The following is a 20864-nucleotide window of genomic DNA, read 5'->3' as shown; positions in this document are numbered from 1 at the left end:
CACCACAATTCACACCCACACATGCTCATCCCGTTTCATGCAGGCTCTAGAGACGGCACAGTATATCATCTCTGTGGTTGAATATCAAGACTGATCCTAAAGCCTTTGGGCAGCTAAAACATTCATGGATTTTATACTCTCAGGGTTTGCAGTTTCCTACCTATACCTTCTTTAACTATGGTAATTAAAGCTTGAGATGTCAAGGAAATTACACTTTCAGTTTCAGGGAACACCACCTGGCATACAAAGTTAAATGCGGGCACAAGACTAATGAATCAAGGATTAAAATGAATTTTGTTTTGGTGATGGTGTTTGGGACAATCAGTTTGTAAAGCCATAACAAAACAATTATGAAAGTATGCTGATCAAATTTTGCATTTTTTACTAAGTGGTCACATTATTCAAGTGCATATTTGTTTCTTTAAAAATGATAGATGCAGATTTTGCACCTCATAACCATGCCTCCAGAGATATATAGCTATTCCAACTTCATCTTTATATTTTACAGTTTTTGTTATCTAAATATGAATTAAAAAGCAAAGCCTACCCTGTAAAAGGAAAACAAGAAATTTTTAAACATCTCCAGAGAGGATATTGTTCATATGGACATGAAGTCCTTTGGGTTATGAGATAAGGCCTAATTCTGTCTTTCTTGCCTGAAGAAAACCCTACCGTGTTCTACAGATATTAGCTAGAAAATAGTAGAAGTTTCTAGGGCTACTTGGTGGGGAGGATGACAGAACTCAATTGATAAATTTAAAATAAAATTCAGAGCACAAGCGTCGTGACTTAATAAGGCCGGCCTCAAGATTCCTGAGTAATTATAGTTGATTTTCCAAACAGTATTGAAAAACCTTAAAACAAATGCACTACTTATGAATAATGGCTATGGACATATTTGGATATATGCTATGACCCTGAAGAAGCAGCTGTATCAACTAGTTACTGAAACACCTGAACACAAAGCCTGTTGAAGACTGCGTGTATTCATAATTTTTCAAAAACAAAGAATGAGAAGCTTGAATTTGGGTTGGTTCACAGTAGCTCATATTAAAATGAGCTAACATAGTACCAGAGTAGACATCCCTTTAATCTCTATTATATTTACATAATGTAACATTTTAACTATAATTAAGTGCTAGCATTCCTTAATTTGTGGGTGAAATTCCTAAGAAGGGGCATTTGCGACAAACTTGAGTCTATTCTGATTTTGGTGATTGAGTATAAACCTCAAAGGAAATATTTGAGATGACATAATCAGATGCTTGCAAACATGACCAAAAAGGTAATATTCTAATGATTCAGGTTTTTTATTTTAGTTGGATGGAACTATGTATCCTTTCACAGGAAAAAAAAAAAAAAAATACTACAAAATTCTCTTTTTTTGAAATCCTTAGGTCAGGATTTGCATTTTACAGAGCTTGATGGGTTGATTCAATAATTTGAGAGGTCAGACAATCTGACAAAGAAGTGTGAAAAAGTCTGATTTTCATATAAATATATATATTTAAAGAACTCTGAGACTGATTTCTATGTTATTTGTATGAACTAGAGGCAGAATTGCACTCCATATCCTCAGTGTTTGTCTGATCATTTTTTAGGGTGCATGTTTTAGATGGATGTTGCTATTTGCTTCATTTTTCGGCCCTTCAGATGGCAGGCAAAGAGAAGATTAAAATAGATTACCATGAGTGTTTCCATAGATTATTAAATTTTAAGTTCCTTTTGTCTGATTTAGAAAAAAAATAGGAAGATTTTAACCAAAAAAGGTATTAAGCTAACTTTAAATTGTGGCTTAGCAAACTGAGGATCAGAAAATTAATATCTAAGGTTGAAATCCCATCTTATCATATCCCGTTATTTCTCTTATAATGCATTTACTGATGTCAATGTATGCACTGACTACCCATTCACCCCCTCAGAAACACCCGTATAGCACCTTCTTAGAGCTCTGGGGTCTTTGGCCAGTGTTCCGGAACAGCCATGTGTATAGAAAAATTGATCAGCAGCTACCTTTCAAACCCTAATCCAGAAATCAAGAAATAAAATTGAAAATAAACGGTAAATCCTCCATGCCACCTTACCCAGCAATAGCTGTCCACAAGACATTGTTCCTGTCCCCAGCCACGGGGGCAATGGCCCCTGCAACATCAAACAGAAGGGAAATGACATGATGGCCTCCAGAAGAAAATAAGGGAGCTAGGCATAGCGTCCAGGTACCCCTCGGAGAACGCCTGCCACCTCAGTAGCAACCCCAGGCAAATAGATGCCAAACCTTGAAGCCTCCTTGCAGCAATGCTGGACATCTGTATGGGATATTATTGCCCATCTGGAAATGCATATCATTCATGCAAAATTCATGCTTATGTTTTTTCCAGAGAAGGAGACAAATACAATTCCCTTTCTAAATATTTATTTTTGTTGCTGTATACAGGTGCTTACAACCTATTCCATTAAGTCCGTGCTGCTTGAGACACAATAGGCAACACGTATCCCAGCTGGTCGTGGACTCGGCAGTCAACGGCTCAATGTCCAGGTGGAGAACAGTGACAAGTGATGTCCCTTAGGGTTCCATACTGGGGACAGTATTATTTAACATCTTTTTTGGGGACACAGACAGTGGGATTGAGTGCACCCTCAGCAAGTTTGCCAATGACACCAAGATTAGTGGTGAGGCTGATACTCTAGAGCGAAGGGATGCCATCCAGAGGAACCTTGACAGGGTAGAGAGGTGGACCCATGTGAACCTCATATAGTTCAACAAGGCCAAGTACAAGGTCCTGCACCTGGGTCAGGGCAATCCCAAACATAGATACAGGCTGACAGATGAGTGGATTGAGAGCACCCCTGTGGAAAAGGACTTGAGGGTACTGGTGGAGGAAAAACTGAATATGAGCTGGCAATGTGTGCTTGCAGCCAGTTTGTAATGCGCCAATGTGCAAATGAAAGCCAAGTGCATCCTGGGCTGCATCAAAAAAAGCATAACCAGCAGGTTGAGGGAGGCGATTTTCCCCTTGTGTTTGGCTCTCATGAGATGCCACCTGGAGTACTGCATTCAGCTCTAGGGTTCCCTACATAAGAAGGACACAAGCCTGTCGGAGTGAGTCCAGAGGAGGGGCACAAAGATGGTCAGAGGGATGGAACACCTTTCCTATGGAGAGAGCCTGAGAGAGTTGGGGTTGTTCAGACTGGAGAAGAGAAAGCTCTGGGGAAACCTTATAACAGCCTGCCAGTACTTGAAGGAAGCCTACAGGAAAGATGGGGAGGGACTATTTATCAGGCTGTGTAGTTATAGGACAGTTTTAAACTGAAGGATAGTAGATTGAGATTAGATATAAGGAAGAAATTCATTACTGTGAGGGTGGTGGGACACTGGAACAGGTTCCCCAGAGAAGCTGTGGATGCCCCATCTCTGAAAGCGTTCAAGGCCAGGCTGGATGTGACTTTGAGCAACCTGGCTGAGTGGAAGGTGTCCCTGCCCATGGCAGGGGGGTTGGAACTAGATGATCTTTAATGTCCCTTCCAACACAAACCATTCTATGATTCTAGGACTCTGGTACACAAAGTATCACATTTCTGGCTACCTTAATTCACACTGTCAAGAGGCAAAAATCCCAAATGCCTGACAATTTTTTACATAGATTCTGTATCCTTGCTCTTCCCATCAAGGATCAATGTTCATACATCTTCTCTATGTGGTCCCACATGGGCATCGCTTACCTTTAGTCTTGTCTCTGTAGTGCACAATAGATCTCGATACCACAAGTCTACCAATAACAGGGCTGCTTTGATCACTTCTTTTGTTACAGACTCTCTCTGCATGCATATCCTTCATACAAGCCCATTATACTATTTCCCACAACAGAATGGTACAATCCTGTACTTAAAAATGCTGAAATGGGGGCGATTGTACTGCTCTGGTTGCTGGAGATCTTTGTTTCTAAAGCCATGGTGTAATTTAGCATCATGTTAAAAAAAGTACCCTCTGGTAGTATTTGAGAGATATCACAACTGAGCAGAAAAGAGTGGGCATTTAGATTTTCACAAAAATTCATTACTAATTTTAATTAAAATTTAATTTGTAATTAATTAAGCAATTAAAAACTATTTTTTTTCATTTGTGTTTATCTCCAATTGTTTGTCTTAAATACAAAATCAAGTTTGCTTGTATGATGGTGGATGCTGGGAAAATCCTGAAGAATTCTTAAGAAAAATAAATTTCTTAGAACTGTGAATTTTTACACAGAAGGTCTGAGCTACTCTTATATGAGAAGGCAAAGGCTTCTGAGGCAAATCAAAATAGCATTACAAAAATCTAGTACTTGAATAATCTGCCTGCCCTCATCCAAACTACAGACACAGATTCATAAAGCTTACTCATTACACATTCGAGAAAATCAAGAACTTTTTGCATGGAATCTGCAAACAGGAAGAGATAAACTTTATTATGTAATTTCTTATGAATTATTTTTGCAGATGTAATCACGATACATTTCTGTGTTGGGGATTTTCTTTCATATATACTGTAGATCCCAAATTCTCAAATGTAGAAACTTCCTTTCAAGACAGAGAATCAATTCATTAAAGATCTGAGGATGGTATAATAAAGATACTGCTTTTTAGAGTGATAAAATCAGAAATATTATTGGTAGTACAATTCTCTTCTGAAATATGTCTTCAGGAAGCACAAAAATAAATGTCAGTTTAGAACTTAAATATCTACATAAAACCACCACAGCCCTATATGGAAATGTATCATTTATGGAAGTCAGTTTACCAAATGTGCTTCATGTAGACAATTTAAAATTTAGCGAGGTTTTAAGGCCAATTTTTTTCATGAGGGCCCTAGTAAACAATGCATTCATTAAACTCTTGTCTGATTGGAATGCTTTGAGTTTTTCTCAGCTGGGATGACTTTATCACCATATGTTTATTGTTTTTCTTCAGATCCCCCCTTACATCTCTCCTTCACTTTGACTAACACAAAGCAAATAGTAATGGTTAATGAACTGATGTGCATCGTTTGTTGTAAACAAGTAGTGGGGGACTCAGCCTTCACATCTTCACTGACTATACAGAGGCTTAAACACCTTGATGATTGTCTCAGTTCAACTGACTTCTTTTTTTGTATGTCTAGGTTGTACATTTTTAGAATTAGAACAACCTTTTATAGAAGGATGCCATGTCTGGCACTTGTATAGTACATGTAATAAAAAATAGCAATATCATACATGATGACAAATTCATTTCTTTGTGTGCATTAAAGGCTTTTCCACTTCTTCTTTTTCAGCCACATGGGTTGGAGGAGGTTACATCAATGGGACAGCAGAAGCTGTGTATGTCCCAGGCTATGGTCTAGCTTGGGCTCAGGCACCTATTGGATATTCCCTTAGTCTGGTTTTAGGTAAGCAAAGAACTAAAGCTAATAGTCTCATTTTAAACAGTTCTGATGACAAGTCCATCATTTGAAATGAAACAACTAGGGCCTGATAAAAGAACACTAAGATAAACTAGATCCATTCTGCTCATAGTTTTGCCTATTAAAAAGAAAATCAGAAAATCACTATAAATAGTTTGATATCTTATGTTTCCTGAATACCTTGGCAAGATCTATTTGATCATTACAACCATACTGATCTTTGGACGTCACAATAACTTAGACTCTTTAGGTTGTGGGATTTTTTTGTTGTAGTTATATATACTAAGTTTTACATATTGAGGTTTTCTTTCAGTGCCTGTATGATCTGGAACTTGATAGTATCAGGGCACCTATAAATCTTGGAATTCAAGAGCAGCAAATACCCTTTCAGGTTAGGGAAGTGCTTATACCTTACAAATCTTCACCAAGAGTCTAACTTGTCTAATTTTGTGTAGGAAGTCTGCAGTAGAACCAGACTATTTCCTCAAAATTTGACCAAGCCTCCTCTTAAATGCAATGCAGAACTCCAAATCATATGTCAAAATGCAAACGCACAATCTTGCTATATGCAGGGTCAGTTTTTAAAATACAGACAGCATTATAATTTTTAGTGCTGTGGCCTCTAATTCCTGAAATGTAGTCTCAGAAATAATAGCAATAAAAACTTTCTCACTGTGTCTCAACCACATGGAACAGCTTGCAATGAAAGTATTGCCTTGTGAACCATGATAAATATGTCACAAAGTTATCAACTACATCCTGTCAGTTTGTGAACAGATCATGTCCCTAAGGCAATAGCTAATGCAACAGTTTAAAATGAATGTTGCTACAAAAAAGATCCTGTGTTTTTCATGTTTCATTAATATGATTGGTGTATTAGCCTTTCTAATAATACTTGACCTCTCGGTCTATTTTGAGTCTTTTCTCATGGTCCTCCCACCTAGTCTGTCCCTTTGTTTCCTTCAGTTGTTTATCCAGGTCTTCTTGCCCCTTTTATTTCTTCCTATACAACTTGGTTTCCCTCCTGACTCTTTTTTTCCCTTGGAAATGCTTTTCTATGGCCTGTCCTGGTTGTCCTTTCTTGCCAGGCTGAATCATTCCCCATCATAGATGTTCTTCTCTGGCATGTGCAGGCCAGCTCCAGTTCCAGTGGTTGTTCCCATCCCTTAGAGCAGCTCTATTTCCTGCAATGAAAACAGTAATGGTAGATGTCTGCCTGGAGATCAGTTGATGTCATTATGAGGTCATGGGGGTTATGATCCATCGATGTCGTTAAGCAGTTGTTAGGATTGTAGTCACATTCTTCCTGACTCTTAGCCTCTGTAGAATTGACACAAATTAATTATAGCCCAGAAGGGGTTGAGTTAGCCTCTCCCCTCATTTTCAGCTGGTTTTAGATATCCAGACATTTTTTCCTGGAAATTAAAATGGCCACTGCAGAGAAAAGAAGTCTGACCATGCGAACATATATCTCTCTGCAGAGCACAGAGAGGAAAGCATTTCTGTAGGTGTGATCTGTAAGTGCAGGTTTGAGGAGAGGAGGTGTTTATCCTTCTTTAAAAAAATAAATCACAATTATAAATACAATGCTAGAAGAAATATTACTGCTTCAGACTGGAAAGATTTAAGATTGATATAACCTCCCTGTTAGTTCAATGCTGCTTTTCCTAATTTTTCAAGCAATTTAGTTTTAAAGGTTAGAATAACTCCTATTTTCTTTGACAGATGCTTGAACGTCCTAATAGATTATAATACCAGTGACTCTTTCCTACTATAATGATGACATAACAAGTAGAATAGAAACAGGACCCATGACCAATCCAAAAACAATAAACAGTAAAAAATTGTTGGAGGGTTTCCGCATCCAAACAACCTGCCTAAAGACAGCATTAACATAAACAGTATAAATACAGTGTGATTGGTAAACCAGTACCTTCTGTTCAGGGAACTTAATGCAGTTAAGAAGTATTAGTGATATAAGGCAATACATAGAAATATGGAAAATCTTCCCTACAATATGATGAATACATTACATATCTTGCAATGAAAAACTTAGTTAAGGGTCACCAAATACTGTACAGTCGATTTTATTGGGAACTAACTGGTTTTCCAGGTTTTTTTTAATTGTACCTTATACATTGCATTTCAGCAGTTTCACTGTGGTAGAAGTCTACTTAGTGTGTGCAGATCTCGACTACACAGGTTTCCATGCAAGGGCTGTTTCAGCTTTCCTTAGATACTGTCTAAATTTCTACTGTCCTTTTTTTTCCCCAGTCAGAAATAATTTGATGACTGTACATTAGAAAGGTGAAGTCTTTGCACATTTATGTACATATCAAGCCCATATACCAGCCAGGCAGAGCAGAATTGTGATACATCAAAATTCCTGAACACACATGAGTGAAATAAGTGTATTGACAAACGTTTAGGGAGCCAGGCACCTGCAGAGCCCAGAAGGCATCTGACCTACTCTGCAGGTGTAGTAAGGTTGATTTAAGCCTGCATAATAAATCTGAATTGTCCTGAAAGAATCATATTTTCTGTGTGTGCACTAAACCATGTGTGAGCTCATATTTCTGATCCAGGAATCCCAGACAGTTTTTATTTTTTTAGTAGGGCTATGTGATAATTCATGTTGGGTTCTTCTCTAAGAATGAACAGGATTAGGTAGAAAATCCATTCCCTTAGGCTGATCCAAAATTAGTCAAAACTCTGACAGCATCCATAATGGCAGATTAAGTAAACTGAACCAGACAAAATAAGACAAACTTATTTTTCACTATCAGACCATAGATATTAATGGTGTGGATGTGTTTATGTAACTCTGTAGACAGGTGTAAGGTAAGAGTTCTTAGAGGATATTTTAACTGTACTCATTTCTTTAAAAAAAAATCCAAAACACAAACAAACAGTAATAGTGATATTTTTGTGTCCTTAACTAGCAATCAATGTTTTTAACCCCTTAATGGCAATGCATTTCTCCACTGCAGCTGGTGTCTTATGCAACTTTTCTTTGTAGGTGGCCTTTTCTTTGCAAAACCCATGCGATCCAAAGGCTATGTGACAATGCTAGACCCTTTTCAGCAGCTTTATGGAAAAAGGATGGGAGGGCTACTGTTTATTCCAGCTTTAATGGGAGAAATGTTTTGGGCTGCTGCCATCTTCTCTGCCTTAGGTAAGGAACACGCAGTATAGATATTAATTTATTACAGGTGGAAAGGATTAAGAAAATCAGAAATGCATTAAAATTCTCTTTTCAAATGCTAAATATTCGAGTCAAATGATTAAGAGTATGACTGTTCTCAGACCCATGCTAGCTAGTAGTTAAACCCAGTAATGGTACCCCATTAATTATTTTGGTAATGAAAAGAAATTCATTTTCAAGTACCTTTAAGTTGTCTTTTTTCAAAGAGCATGAAAAGATTTAGCAACAAATTTCCTTCAATTATGAGGGTAACATGAGTGACTGTAAGTGTCCCTTTCATGTCAAGACTGACCCAGCTTCTCTTCTACACCACTGAGATCACAGAAGCCAGTCAAAATTTCCCTTAGAGATATGAAACATTATTGCCAGTGCATCTAAACAAAATAATCCTTTACATATAGGAAACCTGTATGTACAGAACTTTTCATAGCACAAACAATAAAAGTAAAACAGATGCTGATCAATAAATTGAAGTATTATTCAATTCTAAATGGCTTTCTACTTGACAATATGAAGGAGATACTTAGGATTCAAGAAAGGACTCTGAGAACTGGTGGAACTATGACTCAATAGAAATTCACCTGACTACTCATCCAGACCTGAAAAAAAAAAGCAGCTGCCAGGGTTTTTAATTATATTTCATGCCTGAATTTAGCAATCCCTTCAAGAACTGAGAAAGCCCTTGAGTTGAAGCACCAGTAGTTGACTTTTACCAGCTAATCATACTCATAGTGCACATGCATGTGGTAATGCTTTCTAGCACAAGCTATTTTAAACAGAAAATAAACTTTGAAGGTACTCTCCAACTGTGCTCTGATGAACTGCAAAGCAGTGGGGAGCTTGTTTACCACAATTTCATCACAAAACCCTTAAAGGACTAAGAACAAACTACATGCTGAGGTGATTGGAGTTGAATAACTTGAAGAACACTCTATTTGGAATGTACTTTCTTTTTGATTGAGACAAGCTAATCTATGATATTTCAAAGCAAATGTCGTGAATACCCTTCTCGTAGGTTTATATTAACAGCTGACAGTTAAAGACTGTCAGTGCCTATAAAGGTCATTGAAGGTTTTGATTTTAACTATTTCATGAATAATCTAGTTATACCTGCTAATCTGCATACCTATCCTCACTGATGAATATTTAATCCCAGTACTCTTTATTACTTGATCTTCTTCATAACTCCTTGCTTGATAGGGTTGTAACAGGGAAAGACAGGGCTTCCACATTGTGAAAAGGTCTGAGCTTGCAATGCTTAAGCAAATGCACTTTGAATGCTCACTGTACAGCAAAAAAAAAAACCACCTGGCAGCTCCCAGCAGCTCTTATATATCACACATCATGTTGTGTTCTGCTGCCAGAACTCTTCCATCTATGCAATCAAGAATATCCATCTACAATACCTGAAAGGACTAAAAGTTATTGCAAAATGTTTCATTTAAATCAGCCTAATTGGAAGATAGGATTTTTAAAAACATGGTTTTGACACACTGCGATCACTTGAAATAGCTAATACACCTAGTGGAAATGTATAACCATCCTGATAGCTGCTGGAGGGGCAGGGCAGTAGGGCACAAGCATTTCAGGAGGTTTCTTGAGTACACTGGCAGCTTCCTGACACAGATGGTCAGGAAGATGATGAAGGGAGGTGGTCTGTTGAGCCTGTTACTTGCAAACAAGGAAGAATTAGTTAGGGATGTGGAGGTCAGAGGCAGACTTGGCTGCAGTGCTTATGAGACGGTGGAGTTCAGGGTCCTGAGAGGAGGGAACAAGGCAAAAATCAGGACTGCAACAATGACCCTCAGGAGAGTAGAGCTTGGCCTCACCAGGGGTCTGCTTGGAGGAATTCGATAGGAGACACCATGGAGAAACATGGAGTCCGGGAGAGCTGATTGATACTCAGGGATCACCTCATCCAAGTTCAAGAACTGTCCATCCAGACAACCAGGAAAATAAGCAAAGCTGGCAGAGGACCTGTATGGATTTAAAAGGAGCTCCTGACTAGACTTAGGCATAAAAAGGAAGCATTCAAGAGGTGGAAAAAGGGACGGGTGACTTGCAAGGAATACAGAGACACTATCCAAGCATGCAGAGATAGGTTTAGAAAAGTCAAAGTCCACTGGGACTTGAATCTGGCCTGGAAGGGCAGCAAGAAAGGCTTCTACAAGTACATAACCTAGGGAAAATGTAAACAGCTGTTGAATGGGATGGGGGACCTGGTGGCAAAGGAGGTGGAAAAGGCTGAGGTACTCAGTGCCTTCTCTGCTTCATTCTTTGCTGGTAAGACCAGCCTTCAGGAATCCCAGGACCCTGAGAACCCTAGGGAAGTCCAGGGCACGGAAGGCTCGTTGGAGGAGGATCAAGTTAGGAGACATTTAAACAGACTGGACAGACACAATTTCATGGAACCTCATCGGATGCATTCCACGAGTGTTGTGGGAGCTGGCTGATAGCATTACAAGGACACTTTCACTAATATTCTAAAGACTGGTGATCAGGGATGTTCCTGAAGCCTGAAAGAAAACAAATGTCACTCCCATCTTCAAGAAGGGCAAGGAGGAGGATACCAGGAACTAAAGTCTGGTCAACCTCACCTCAAACCCTGGGAAGGTGATGGAGCAAATACTCCTGAAAACTACTTCCAAACAAATGAAGGTCAAGAAGGGGATTGGGAGGAGTCAGAATGGATTTATGGAGAGGAAATAATTCCTGACCAGCCTGACATCTTCCATGGTGAGCTGGCTGCGTTGGTTCTTGAAGGGAGAGCGGGGCATGTTGTGGATTTTAAAAATGGATTTTTATACCATCTCCTGTAATAGCCTCATAGACAAATGGCTGAAGTACAGACTAGGTAGAGTGGACAGTGAGGAGGATTGAAAACTGGTTGAACTTCTGGCCCCAGAGGGCTGTGACCAGCACCGTGGACACCAGTGGGTGGCCAGTCACCAGCTATGCACCCCAGAGCTCAATACTGAGTCCTCCATTGTGTAATGTCTTCATTAATGACCTGGATGATGGGACCAAGTGCACTTTCAGCTAGTTTGCAGAAAATAAAAACTGTGAGGAGTTGCTGATAGATCGGATGGTTGTACTGCCATTCGGAAGGTTCTCAACAAGCTGCAGAAATGGGCCAACAGGAACCTCATGAAGATACAACCTCATGTCCTAGTACAGGCTGGGGGCTGGCCAGCTGGAAAGCAGATTTGCAGAAAAGGACCTGGGAGCCTTAGAAGGCAGTGTAGTTGACATGATCCAGCAACGTGCCCTTGTGGCAAAGAAAGCCAATGGCATTCTGGGCTGCATTAGGAGGACCATTGCCAGCAGGTTGAGGGAGGGGATCCTTCCCCTCTACTCAGCACTGGTGAGATACATTTGAAGTGTTGAATCCAGTGCTCCGCAATAAAAGAGACATGGACATACTGGAGAGAACCCAGTGAAGAGCCACAGAGGTTATTAAGGGACTGGGGTATCTGATACATAAGAAGCTGAAAGAACTAGGACTGTTTAGCCTGGAGAAGAGAAGGTTCAGAAGGACATCCATCTGCATAAACACCTGATTTAGTAGTGAGGGGAGAAGAATAAAGAAGACGGAGACAGGCTTATATCTGCTGCCCAGTCACAGGACAAGAGGCAATAGGCACAGACAGAATTACAGGAAATTGCATTTAAACTTATTAAAAAATTTTTATTTACAGTGGGAGATGTCAAACACTGGCACACATTGTCCAGAGAAATTGTGGAGTCTCCATCCTTGTGGATAGTCAAGACCCAACTGAATATGATCTTTAGCAACCTGCTCCATCTGGCACTGCTTGAGTGGGGACCTGGACTAGACAATCTCTGGAAGCGCCTTTCGGTGTCAACAACTCTTTGATTCTATGAGCTGTTTTGTGGAGACTGACTGATCAGCTCAACATTGTGGCTTGTTTTCTACAAACGAAATCTGTTTGATCGTGCTTGGAAAAGTTCTTGGGGTTTAGATCAACAATGGAGGATGGATTCTGTAGTTCGCTGAGAAACCCACCCTTGTTCCATGTCAACAATTCAAGGGCACTTTAGAAGGGTCAGTGGACAATTGTCTGTATAGCCGATGCCTCCTCTACCTTCCTTGGTCAAAAGAGGCCAGCTCAGAGCATAAGTGAGATACAAAAGGCTGTGATATGTCGCAACAGACCTCCCCCCTGCCACCCCCAAGCACAGCCCTCACTGCAATGATACACCTGTGTCCATGCAGCTGCAACTCTCCCAGGGAAGCTTAAGCTGTCTGTGCATGGTTGCTTTCCCCAGGCAGAGCAAGAGAGTGTAGTCCTTGGACAGCCTGAGCAAGGAAAGGGTCTTGGGACCCTTCCCTTCTTCATTTCATGAAAAGCTGCAAAATTACAGATGCACAACTTAGACCAACAGGAATCTCCCTTTTCCCACTCCCTTCAAAGGCACAGAAGGGGGGAATATCTTCATGCTGTTGCTAAGTGTCAGACCAGCACGTATATGCAACTTAACAAAGGTGAGCCTTCTCATCAGACATACCGTGGCATACACTAACGTACAGTGCTTTGTTTTTCCCCATAGGTGCCACTATAAGTGTGATCATTGACATTAATGTCAATATTTCGGTCATTATTTCTGCCCTGATTGCAACTATGTACACGCTTGTGGGTGGGCTTTATTCTGTGGCCTACACTGATGTAGTTCAGCTCTTCTGCATCTTCCTAGGACTGGTAAGTTTGTCTTTTTTTTTCTTTTTTTTTTTGTTGAGGATTTTGCCCTGAGCATTATGATGCTTGCTGAGACCTATTGCCCAGCTTCAGTTTTGGAACTCTGTCTTCACTGAGAGGGTGGAGGAGGAATATCTCCATTCACAGAGCACTGACTTTAAAGAGCCTGCATTTACATCAGTATACAGCCCATGCTTTGACAATAATGCTGACCAAGAGGCCCAATTCTTTGGTTTTTTTTCCAACCTGTCTGACAGTGCAAACACTCTTGCAATTTTCCTGCCGAGTATACATCTAATTCAGGATAGGACTGGAGCTGTCTCCTTCCTTATCTGTCCATAGGACTGTGGCACAGACATTGGAAAAGGACATCAGATGTATGAAGCACTCAGTAAAGCAGTTCAGAAACGCTGGCATTGGACCTGCAGAGCTGATACTCTTCTGTTTCTCTTTCCTGTGGCTGTTAACCTACTCCTGCAGCTTAGTTAACCTCCTGCTTTAAATCACCTTCTTGTTTTTTCCCTCATTTCCCTCCACTGTCCTTGGAGACCATAATATAGGAAGTCTCACCAGATGACCTTGCTGTTTGGATATGGTGGTATCAGCTATCAATGATATGCTAGTGGGTAGCCTTTTCTTTTATTTACTGCTGTTCTCTAAGCCTTACTCTGACAAATATCAATGCAACAGGGTTTAGATCACAGGCATGCAATCAAAGAAGCTGCTGCCTTTGTTTGCCAGTGGCAGTAATAGATGGTCACAGGTGTGCAGAGGACTGAGGCTGAAATAAATGGAGTGGCTGAAGGTGAAGGAACTGAATGGCACCTTGGGGACCCAGAGTTGTTTCTTTGCTTTCACTGGAGTTCTTGCACAGCTCTAGGGAAATTGCTTCAGCCACTGCTCACACAGGTGGTCACTAACCAACCCTATGTGTGTCCTCGCTCTGTGGTATCCTACTGTGAGGCCTGTGGCCTTATTTGCAGAAATTCTAAGCATTCCCTGTTGTAACTGACTTCATGGGAATGGTGCTAAATACCCTGAAAAAGCAAACCCAAGTTCCAGCTGGCTAGCTCAAATAAGAAGTTATTCCAGATTTTATCTCATACTTCTGTTCTTCACCAGCACAGTGGGGAAAATAGTCTCCTTCCCTAACATGCATGTTAATATTGGTGAACCATTCAGTTTCTACAGGTGGTGTGCATTACAGAAATTCCCAAAATTGCAGATAAATCAAAATACAGAAATGCTTTTCCAATGAGAACAACTTATGCACTGCTAAAGACCCTGATCCTGTGGGAGTAACAACAAGTGGTGTTGTATTAAAGGCAGGGAGGGGAAAAGAAATGAAGTTTGTAGAACAGTCTTCTAAATGGTTGGATCCATAGCTTGAATTGTGGCCTTTTAATTCAGGTTGGGCTTTTTGCATAATTTCCCATCTGAAATAAACAGCAATAATGTCACATATAAGAAAGCATCCTCATAAACTTGAGAGTCGTCAGTGAGGCTAGAAGCCTCAGGTAGCATCTAAATAGTCATGCTCTAGCTAAGACAGTTTTAGATGAGATGGGACACTTTCACCGTAGGTGTCACAGCAGATCTCACAGACTCATGATCCCAGCTTCTCCTCCAGGCTCTAGAGCAGTTTGTATTTCCACCGGCACAGAGCTTTACTGCTCATTCCTCTAATGTCTGTCCTCTCCTACTCCGCACCCAAGAGGATGCTTGTAATCCCTTTAATCACCTCCATTCCCTACCCTGGTTCCTCATTTTAGCCACAGCTTCTTCCTTAGGCTTCCATAACCTCCACCGCAGCCACCCCACATACTTGCCTGTTTTTCTTCTTACAGTCCCATGTAGTCTCTGTCCTTCCCTCCTCACTCTCCTGTACTCACACCTGCAATTCTAAGGTCTTTGTCTTTATTTTGCCTGGTGAGTGTTTCCTGGAGCCTGCCCTGTACCCACTATTCACTGGCTGTTCATCTCAGATGTATTATTAATTCTCCATTCTAAACTCTTTGCCACTGGTTTCCAACCCCATGAGGCCCAGGTCCTCCTAGGTACCTGCTGCTTCTGCCCCTAAGCTTCAAGTCCCAACATAAAGTCCCAGTTTCTGCTTCAGTTCCATGAGCCTTTGTTTTATTTGCCTTCCATTCAAAATGCCATTTTTTTACTCCTGTTAGAGAAGGCTCGATGAAGAAATTAGGTCTATGAACATTTTAAGCAAGTTAAATAGTGTCAAGGTGAAAATACAGTATCACTTGTGCTTAAATGTTAACGCTGTTTTGGCCCACTCAGGAACAGTTCAGGTCTGGTTTTTTGGGCAGGGAAAGGAGTCTAGATGTATGAATGTAAACCATGACATGTCAGCGAACTGCAGGGCCAGAGAAAGTATATACTTGTTATATTTACTGATGTAGAGGTAGTCCCTGAGGCCACAAAGAGCTAGGTTACTGTCAGGAACTGGACTGGATTACAAAGGCTCATAAAGCACTTGGAATACAGTACCTATTAAATCCTGGGCTGTGGCATGCAGGCTGCAGATGGACAATTAGAAATATATCCTATTGAAAATCTCAGCTGAGTATGGGCAAACACAGCTCTTCAGAAGCTCATCACTTGGACATGTTTGAGATTCACAAACAATAAAAAATCCCATTTCACATCCTTGTTCCCCATGAATTTCTCAACGAGAAGAGTATTAACATCCATTAATTTTGAAAACATGCTTATTTTCCCCTCAAAATATCTTGGAGACAATTGAAATGTTTTGGTGATCTCTCCCAGAAAAGCCCAAGCAGACACTGAGAAGGGAATCTTTTTACCCAAGTGTTTAAATTGGCAAAGTTTAACATGTACCTGAGAACAGAATATGTGCTAAACAGCTTGAATAACAGGCAATGGTGCAAAATGTTCTTCACACATTATTGCAATAATTGTACAGCAAAGTAGAGGAAGATGTTTGATTCCCCCTCCTTGCTCCTATTACCCCATACATTTAAATGCAGTTATCTGGATTGTGGTGATCTGTGTGGTTTTGGCTATCATCGGATCCTTAAGGATGCCATGCTTGTGATGGTCTATTTCATATAGCATAAAGCCTAGTTGTCATCCCAGTAGGAGCTGCTGAGTGAGGTTCTCCTACGGAAGGTAACTGAGTTAGACCATTGCAAAATAAGTTGGCAAGAAAATGCACAAAAAGTTAAAGGAAATTAACCTTCTGCTAGGAACTGTCTCTGGGAGGAGATTGTCAATTGATTTTTGGGCCTAGATGAAAAACAGAGAGACTGAAAATAGCCAAAAGCCCAGACTGAAATCACCTCCAAAGCAGAAAAGTGCTGTAACACTGGGCTACTTGGTGTTTTGTAGCAAGAGGAAACAGGGGTTCACCAACAGCACCCCTCTCTCGTCGAGGTATAGTTTTGAGTACAATTAAAACCATTCCCAAGCCTTCAGGTGTATTTATGTTGTCTCATGCCTGTATACTGGCAAATCCTGGTGCTATTGCATGTAAATATGTAGATGTTTCTCTACAGTGAGGTCTAGGAAAGAGTGTAAAGAATATATGTGGAGTTTAGGGGAAAATAAAAAATAAAATTAAGAGGTATAAATGTGTCTTTCCTTCTGATTTTGTGATTTATATGCATCAATTCTCTGTTCATGCTCAGTCTCCAGGACAGAGGTAAGCTATCCATTACCAAGGTCTCTGGATTTCAGAGATATTAGCACATTCCTCGGGCATATAGCTTGACTTTCCTGCAAGTCATCTCAGTAATTTGACATTTATTTGTAGCATGCAAGAAGAAGAAGAACAGATCACTGTTAATATTAAAATGTCACAGGTTCAGAATGCTTTCTTTAGACCTGAATAAAGTGTTTATCTTTGGTTACAGTGGATCAGCGTACCTTTTGCAATGTCCCATCCTGCAGTGACAGACATCGGGCTCACGGCTGTGCACCAGGTGCACCAAGCACCTTGGCTTGGATCTATCAACTCACTTGACATTTACACATGGCTGGACAATTTCCTTTTACTGGTAAGTGATGGCTTATATGAAGGAATGAAGCATTTAAGCACTCACGCTGTGGTACTATGACAGCTGAAAATAATAGACAGTCTAGTTAGGAGCTTCCAGCAAACTGAAAACTTTTACCCTCTTGACTCCTGCTCAATATTTCTGCACATTTGAATGATTTCAATGAAATATCAGTAGAATTCTGTAGCACAGCTGTCAAAGTCAGCATTGCCAGGAATGCAATTTAAATATCATCAGGCTGAAAGAGTTGAGTTATGCTAAAATTAATTAAAAGTGTGCAGCTAATACTTAACCGATGTCATTGTTGGCAGAGGAATTTATACATTGCAGAAGGCAATAAATATGTTATACAAATGATTAAATATGCCTTAGGTATAGGTGATGTAGAAAAAGCTTTGCAGAGATGAATGGATGAATTCATATATGCACACATGCCAGAATGAACTGAAGGCTTTCATTATTTAATACCTATGTATTACACATGGGATTGGTGGTTATTAAGTATTTTCCATTAGAAGCTCTAGCAACACATGCTAACATTTTCCATTCTCAGTGTTCCCTGAGCAGCTCTACACTGTTTTTATTATCACATTGTACTTTGGGATTCTTTTCTCTGTTTTGAGTTTGGTTTTTTAAATAGTCTTAACCAAAAAAACTTCAGAGTTTTCTGATAATTGTGCTATTAAAATATATTGGTTTACCCAGCTTAAAATTTTTAGAGATTCTCAGAGAGCCAAAGTATGATACTGGTTCAAGTGGCTGTATTCTGTCTGGTGAACCGGAAGGTTTTGTCTCTGTTGATGACCAAAGGAAAGCTCTGATGTTGCCAAATTGTGACACACTTTCTCTTCATCTTGCTTGTTTCATTGTAGCTCAAGAAATTTACACATGCTTGGAAAGCTTTGTTAAAGAAATGATAGTACCGCTGCAAAGGAAAACAGTCATAAATAGCAAGTCAAAATCATAGTTGTCTGTAAAATATTCATTTGGTCCCCGTGTGTGCATGAAACATATATGAAACACCTATATACACACTATTTGGTCCAACTGCCTTCTGCCTCATTTAGTGTGTTGAACTGGGCTGTGCACATTTAGCGAGCAATTTGCTTTGCTTTCTTTCCATGCTGTTTAGTAACAGTCAGTGATTTAGTTAGTGCAAACTACTCAAATCCTGCTCTCAAGACAGAATTGTTAGTACTTGTTTTTTCAACCTTTGATAATATTCTTTTGTGTCATATTTTGCAGACATCATTTTGAGTCCAATCAGGATCTTCACTGTTAAATACCCCCAAAAAATAGAAAACGGTTGCCACTGTAAAAGAAACCTTCATTTTACTGCTTTGTCTTTAATTTCTATTGCCTTCTTTAGATGGCCACAAGCATTCATAAACAAAGATAAAATCTTGCTTTCAATTCCTATCAGAATCTAATCTATGTTGGGGGGGTGTTGGTTGTTTGGGGGGTACTGGAGGCCAAATTCATCAAATATAAAATATGACAATAGTATATTATAACCTTTCATAAGGCTTTATTAAGTAGTTGCACGGCTTACAATACTTGGGGATTACATAGACTATGTAAGTGCAAAGTGTTGCTAATTGTACAAAGTAATAACTTGTCTGAAAGAATGAGATTTAAGTGGACTTAGAAAGGTTTGACATTACTTGTGGGAATGAAAATTACAGCTATTACTGGCTGACTGATACTCAATAAATAAATGAAAGACATGCAACACAGCATTCAGCATTCAAGTGATGCTTCTACGTGCTCTCTGTATGGTGATAGCAAAAAAATCCAGTTAGCCCCCAATGACGGGATGCTGCCCATTGTGTTTGCAGACATTAGGAGGAATCCCATGGCAAGCATACTTCCAGAGAGTTCTCTCATCATCTTCTGCCACATATGCTCAAGTTCTGTCATTTCTGGCTGCTTTTGGCTGTCTTGTGATGGCACTTCCTGCAGTACTCATTGGTGCAATTGGAGCATCTACAGGTAAATAATTAAAAATGAATACTACAATAAATGTGTGAAAACACTACAATGCTTATGTTAAATATAATCTAGCCAGATGACACCATTAATAAACCTATGATTTCTTCAACAGGAGAGTACATTCAAAAATAATATTATAGAATATTCCTCCCAGGGAAAATTGCTTCTATCCCAGTGGTTGAGATTAACAAATTTTGCACATTCTAGATATCTACCAATATAATGTTTCTATTGAATGTTTGAGTTAGATTCTGGTACTTTTATTGGTCCTAACAATAATAATGAGGAGCAGCTGAAGGAACTGGGGTTGTTTAGCCTGGAGAGGAGGAGATTCAGGAGGGACCTTATTGCTCTCTACAACTACCTGAAAGGAGGCTGTAGTGAGGTGGGGGTCAGTCTTTTCTCCCAAGTAACAAGCAATAAGACAAGAGGAAATGGCCTCAAGTTGCACCAGGGGATGTTTAGACTGGATATTAGGAAAAATTTCTTCACCAAAAGGGCTTTCAAGCATTGGAACAGGCTGCCCAGGGAAATGGTGGAGTCACCATCCCTGGAGGTATTTAAAAGCCCTGTACACATGGCACTTAGGGACATGGTTTACAGGTGGACTTGGCAGTGCTGGGTTTACGGCTAGACTCGATGATCTTAAAGGTCTTTTCCAACCAAAATTATTCTAAATGATTCTATAATTTATTAGGAATTTCTTATCCTGACCAAAGCATCCTTGTCAAGGTCTTTGTCACAGTGAGAGTGAACCCCATCACAGTGACCATGTAGCTAAAATAGAAATGCTCTGTTAGAACTGTTTAACATGTAGGTTCGAGCTCGGAGTCTGTAATCCAAGAGAATAAACACATCACAAACAAACATAGATCCCAGACTTGTTTTATTGAGGAAAATTATATTAAGAGCAATGAAGAGTATTTATATTAAACTTACTTCTGGATAACCACAGGCTGTGGTCAGACTTAGCTTAGAGAGAAAGAAAAATGCCAAGCAGAATTAAATCTACCTAACAGAAACCTGTGGGTCACTGCCTCTCTGAAATCCTGTCGGTCTGGCCCTAGTAACAGTTTGGTCATTGAATGTGAATGAAAATGTGGCAATATAAATAGCTCACTACAGTCAAGAGATGCTGTAGCTGATGACTATTAATGTTACTAACAACACAACGGTGTCCGTATTGCAGCCTGGAATGAGACAGAGTACGGTGTCCCTGACCCCATGACTAAAAAAGAAGCAGATATGATTTTACCCATCGTGTTACAATACCTTTGCCCAGTCTATATCTCGTTCTTTGGCCTTGGTGCTGTATCTGCTGCCGTGATGTCATCCGCTGACTCTTCAATTTTATCAGCAAGTTCTATGTTTGCTCGAAACATTTACCAGCTTTCCTTTCGGCAAAATGTGAGTTTGCATGTTCATTTTTACTTTTAGAGAAAATTTTATGTGAGATCTTAACTAGGTGATGCATAGACTGCAATTTTGTAATGAAA

The 20864-nt window shown here is 39.9% G+C and overlaps 1 protein-coding gene across 1 annotated transcript in view; it reads left to right on the top strand.

Annotated features, from left to right (window-relative positions):
• The window catches only part of SLC5A7 (solute carrier family 5 member 7), a 28990-nt gene that overhangs the window by 2844 nt on the left and 5282 nt on the right, over nt 1-20864 (top strand). Inside the window, exons 3-8 of the mRNA XM_037378467.1 lie at nt 5291-5404; nt 8439-8594; nt 13197-13345; nt 17233-17376; nt 19215-19368; nt 20558-20775. Of these exons, the coding sequence (XP_037234364.1) occupies nt 5291-5404; nt 8439-8594; nt 13197-13345; nt 17233-17376; nt 19215-19368; nt 20558-20775 (935 nt within the window). The remainder of the gene's footprint in view (nt 1-5290; nt 5405-8438; nt 8595-13196; nt 13346-17232; nt 17377-19214; nt 19369-20557; nt 20776-20864) is intronic.

Source organism: Falco rusticolus, chromosome 2, assembly GCF_015220075.1.
Source record: "Falco rusticolus isolate bFalRus1 chromosome 2, bFalRus1.pri, whole genome shotgun sequence".
Taxonomy (NCBI): domain Eukaryota; kingdom Metazoa; phylum Chordata; class Aves; order Falconiformes; family Falconidae; genus Falco; species Falco rusticolus.
This window is presented reverse-complemented; position numbering and strand designations above follow the sequence as displayed.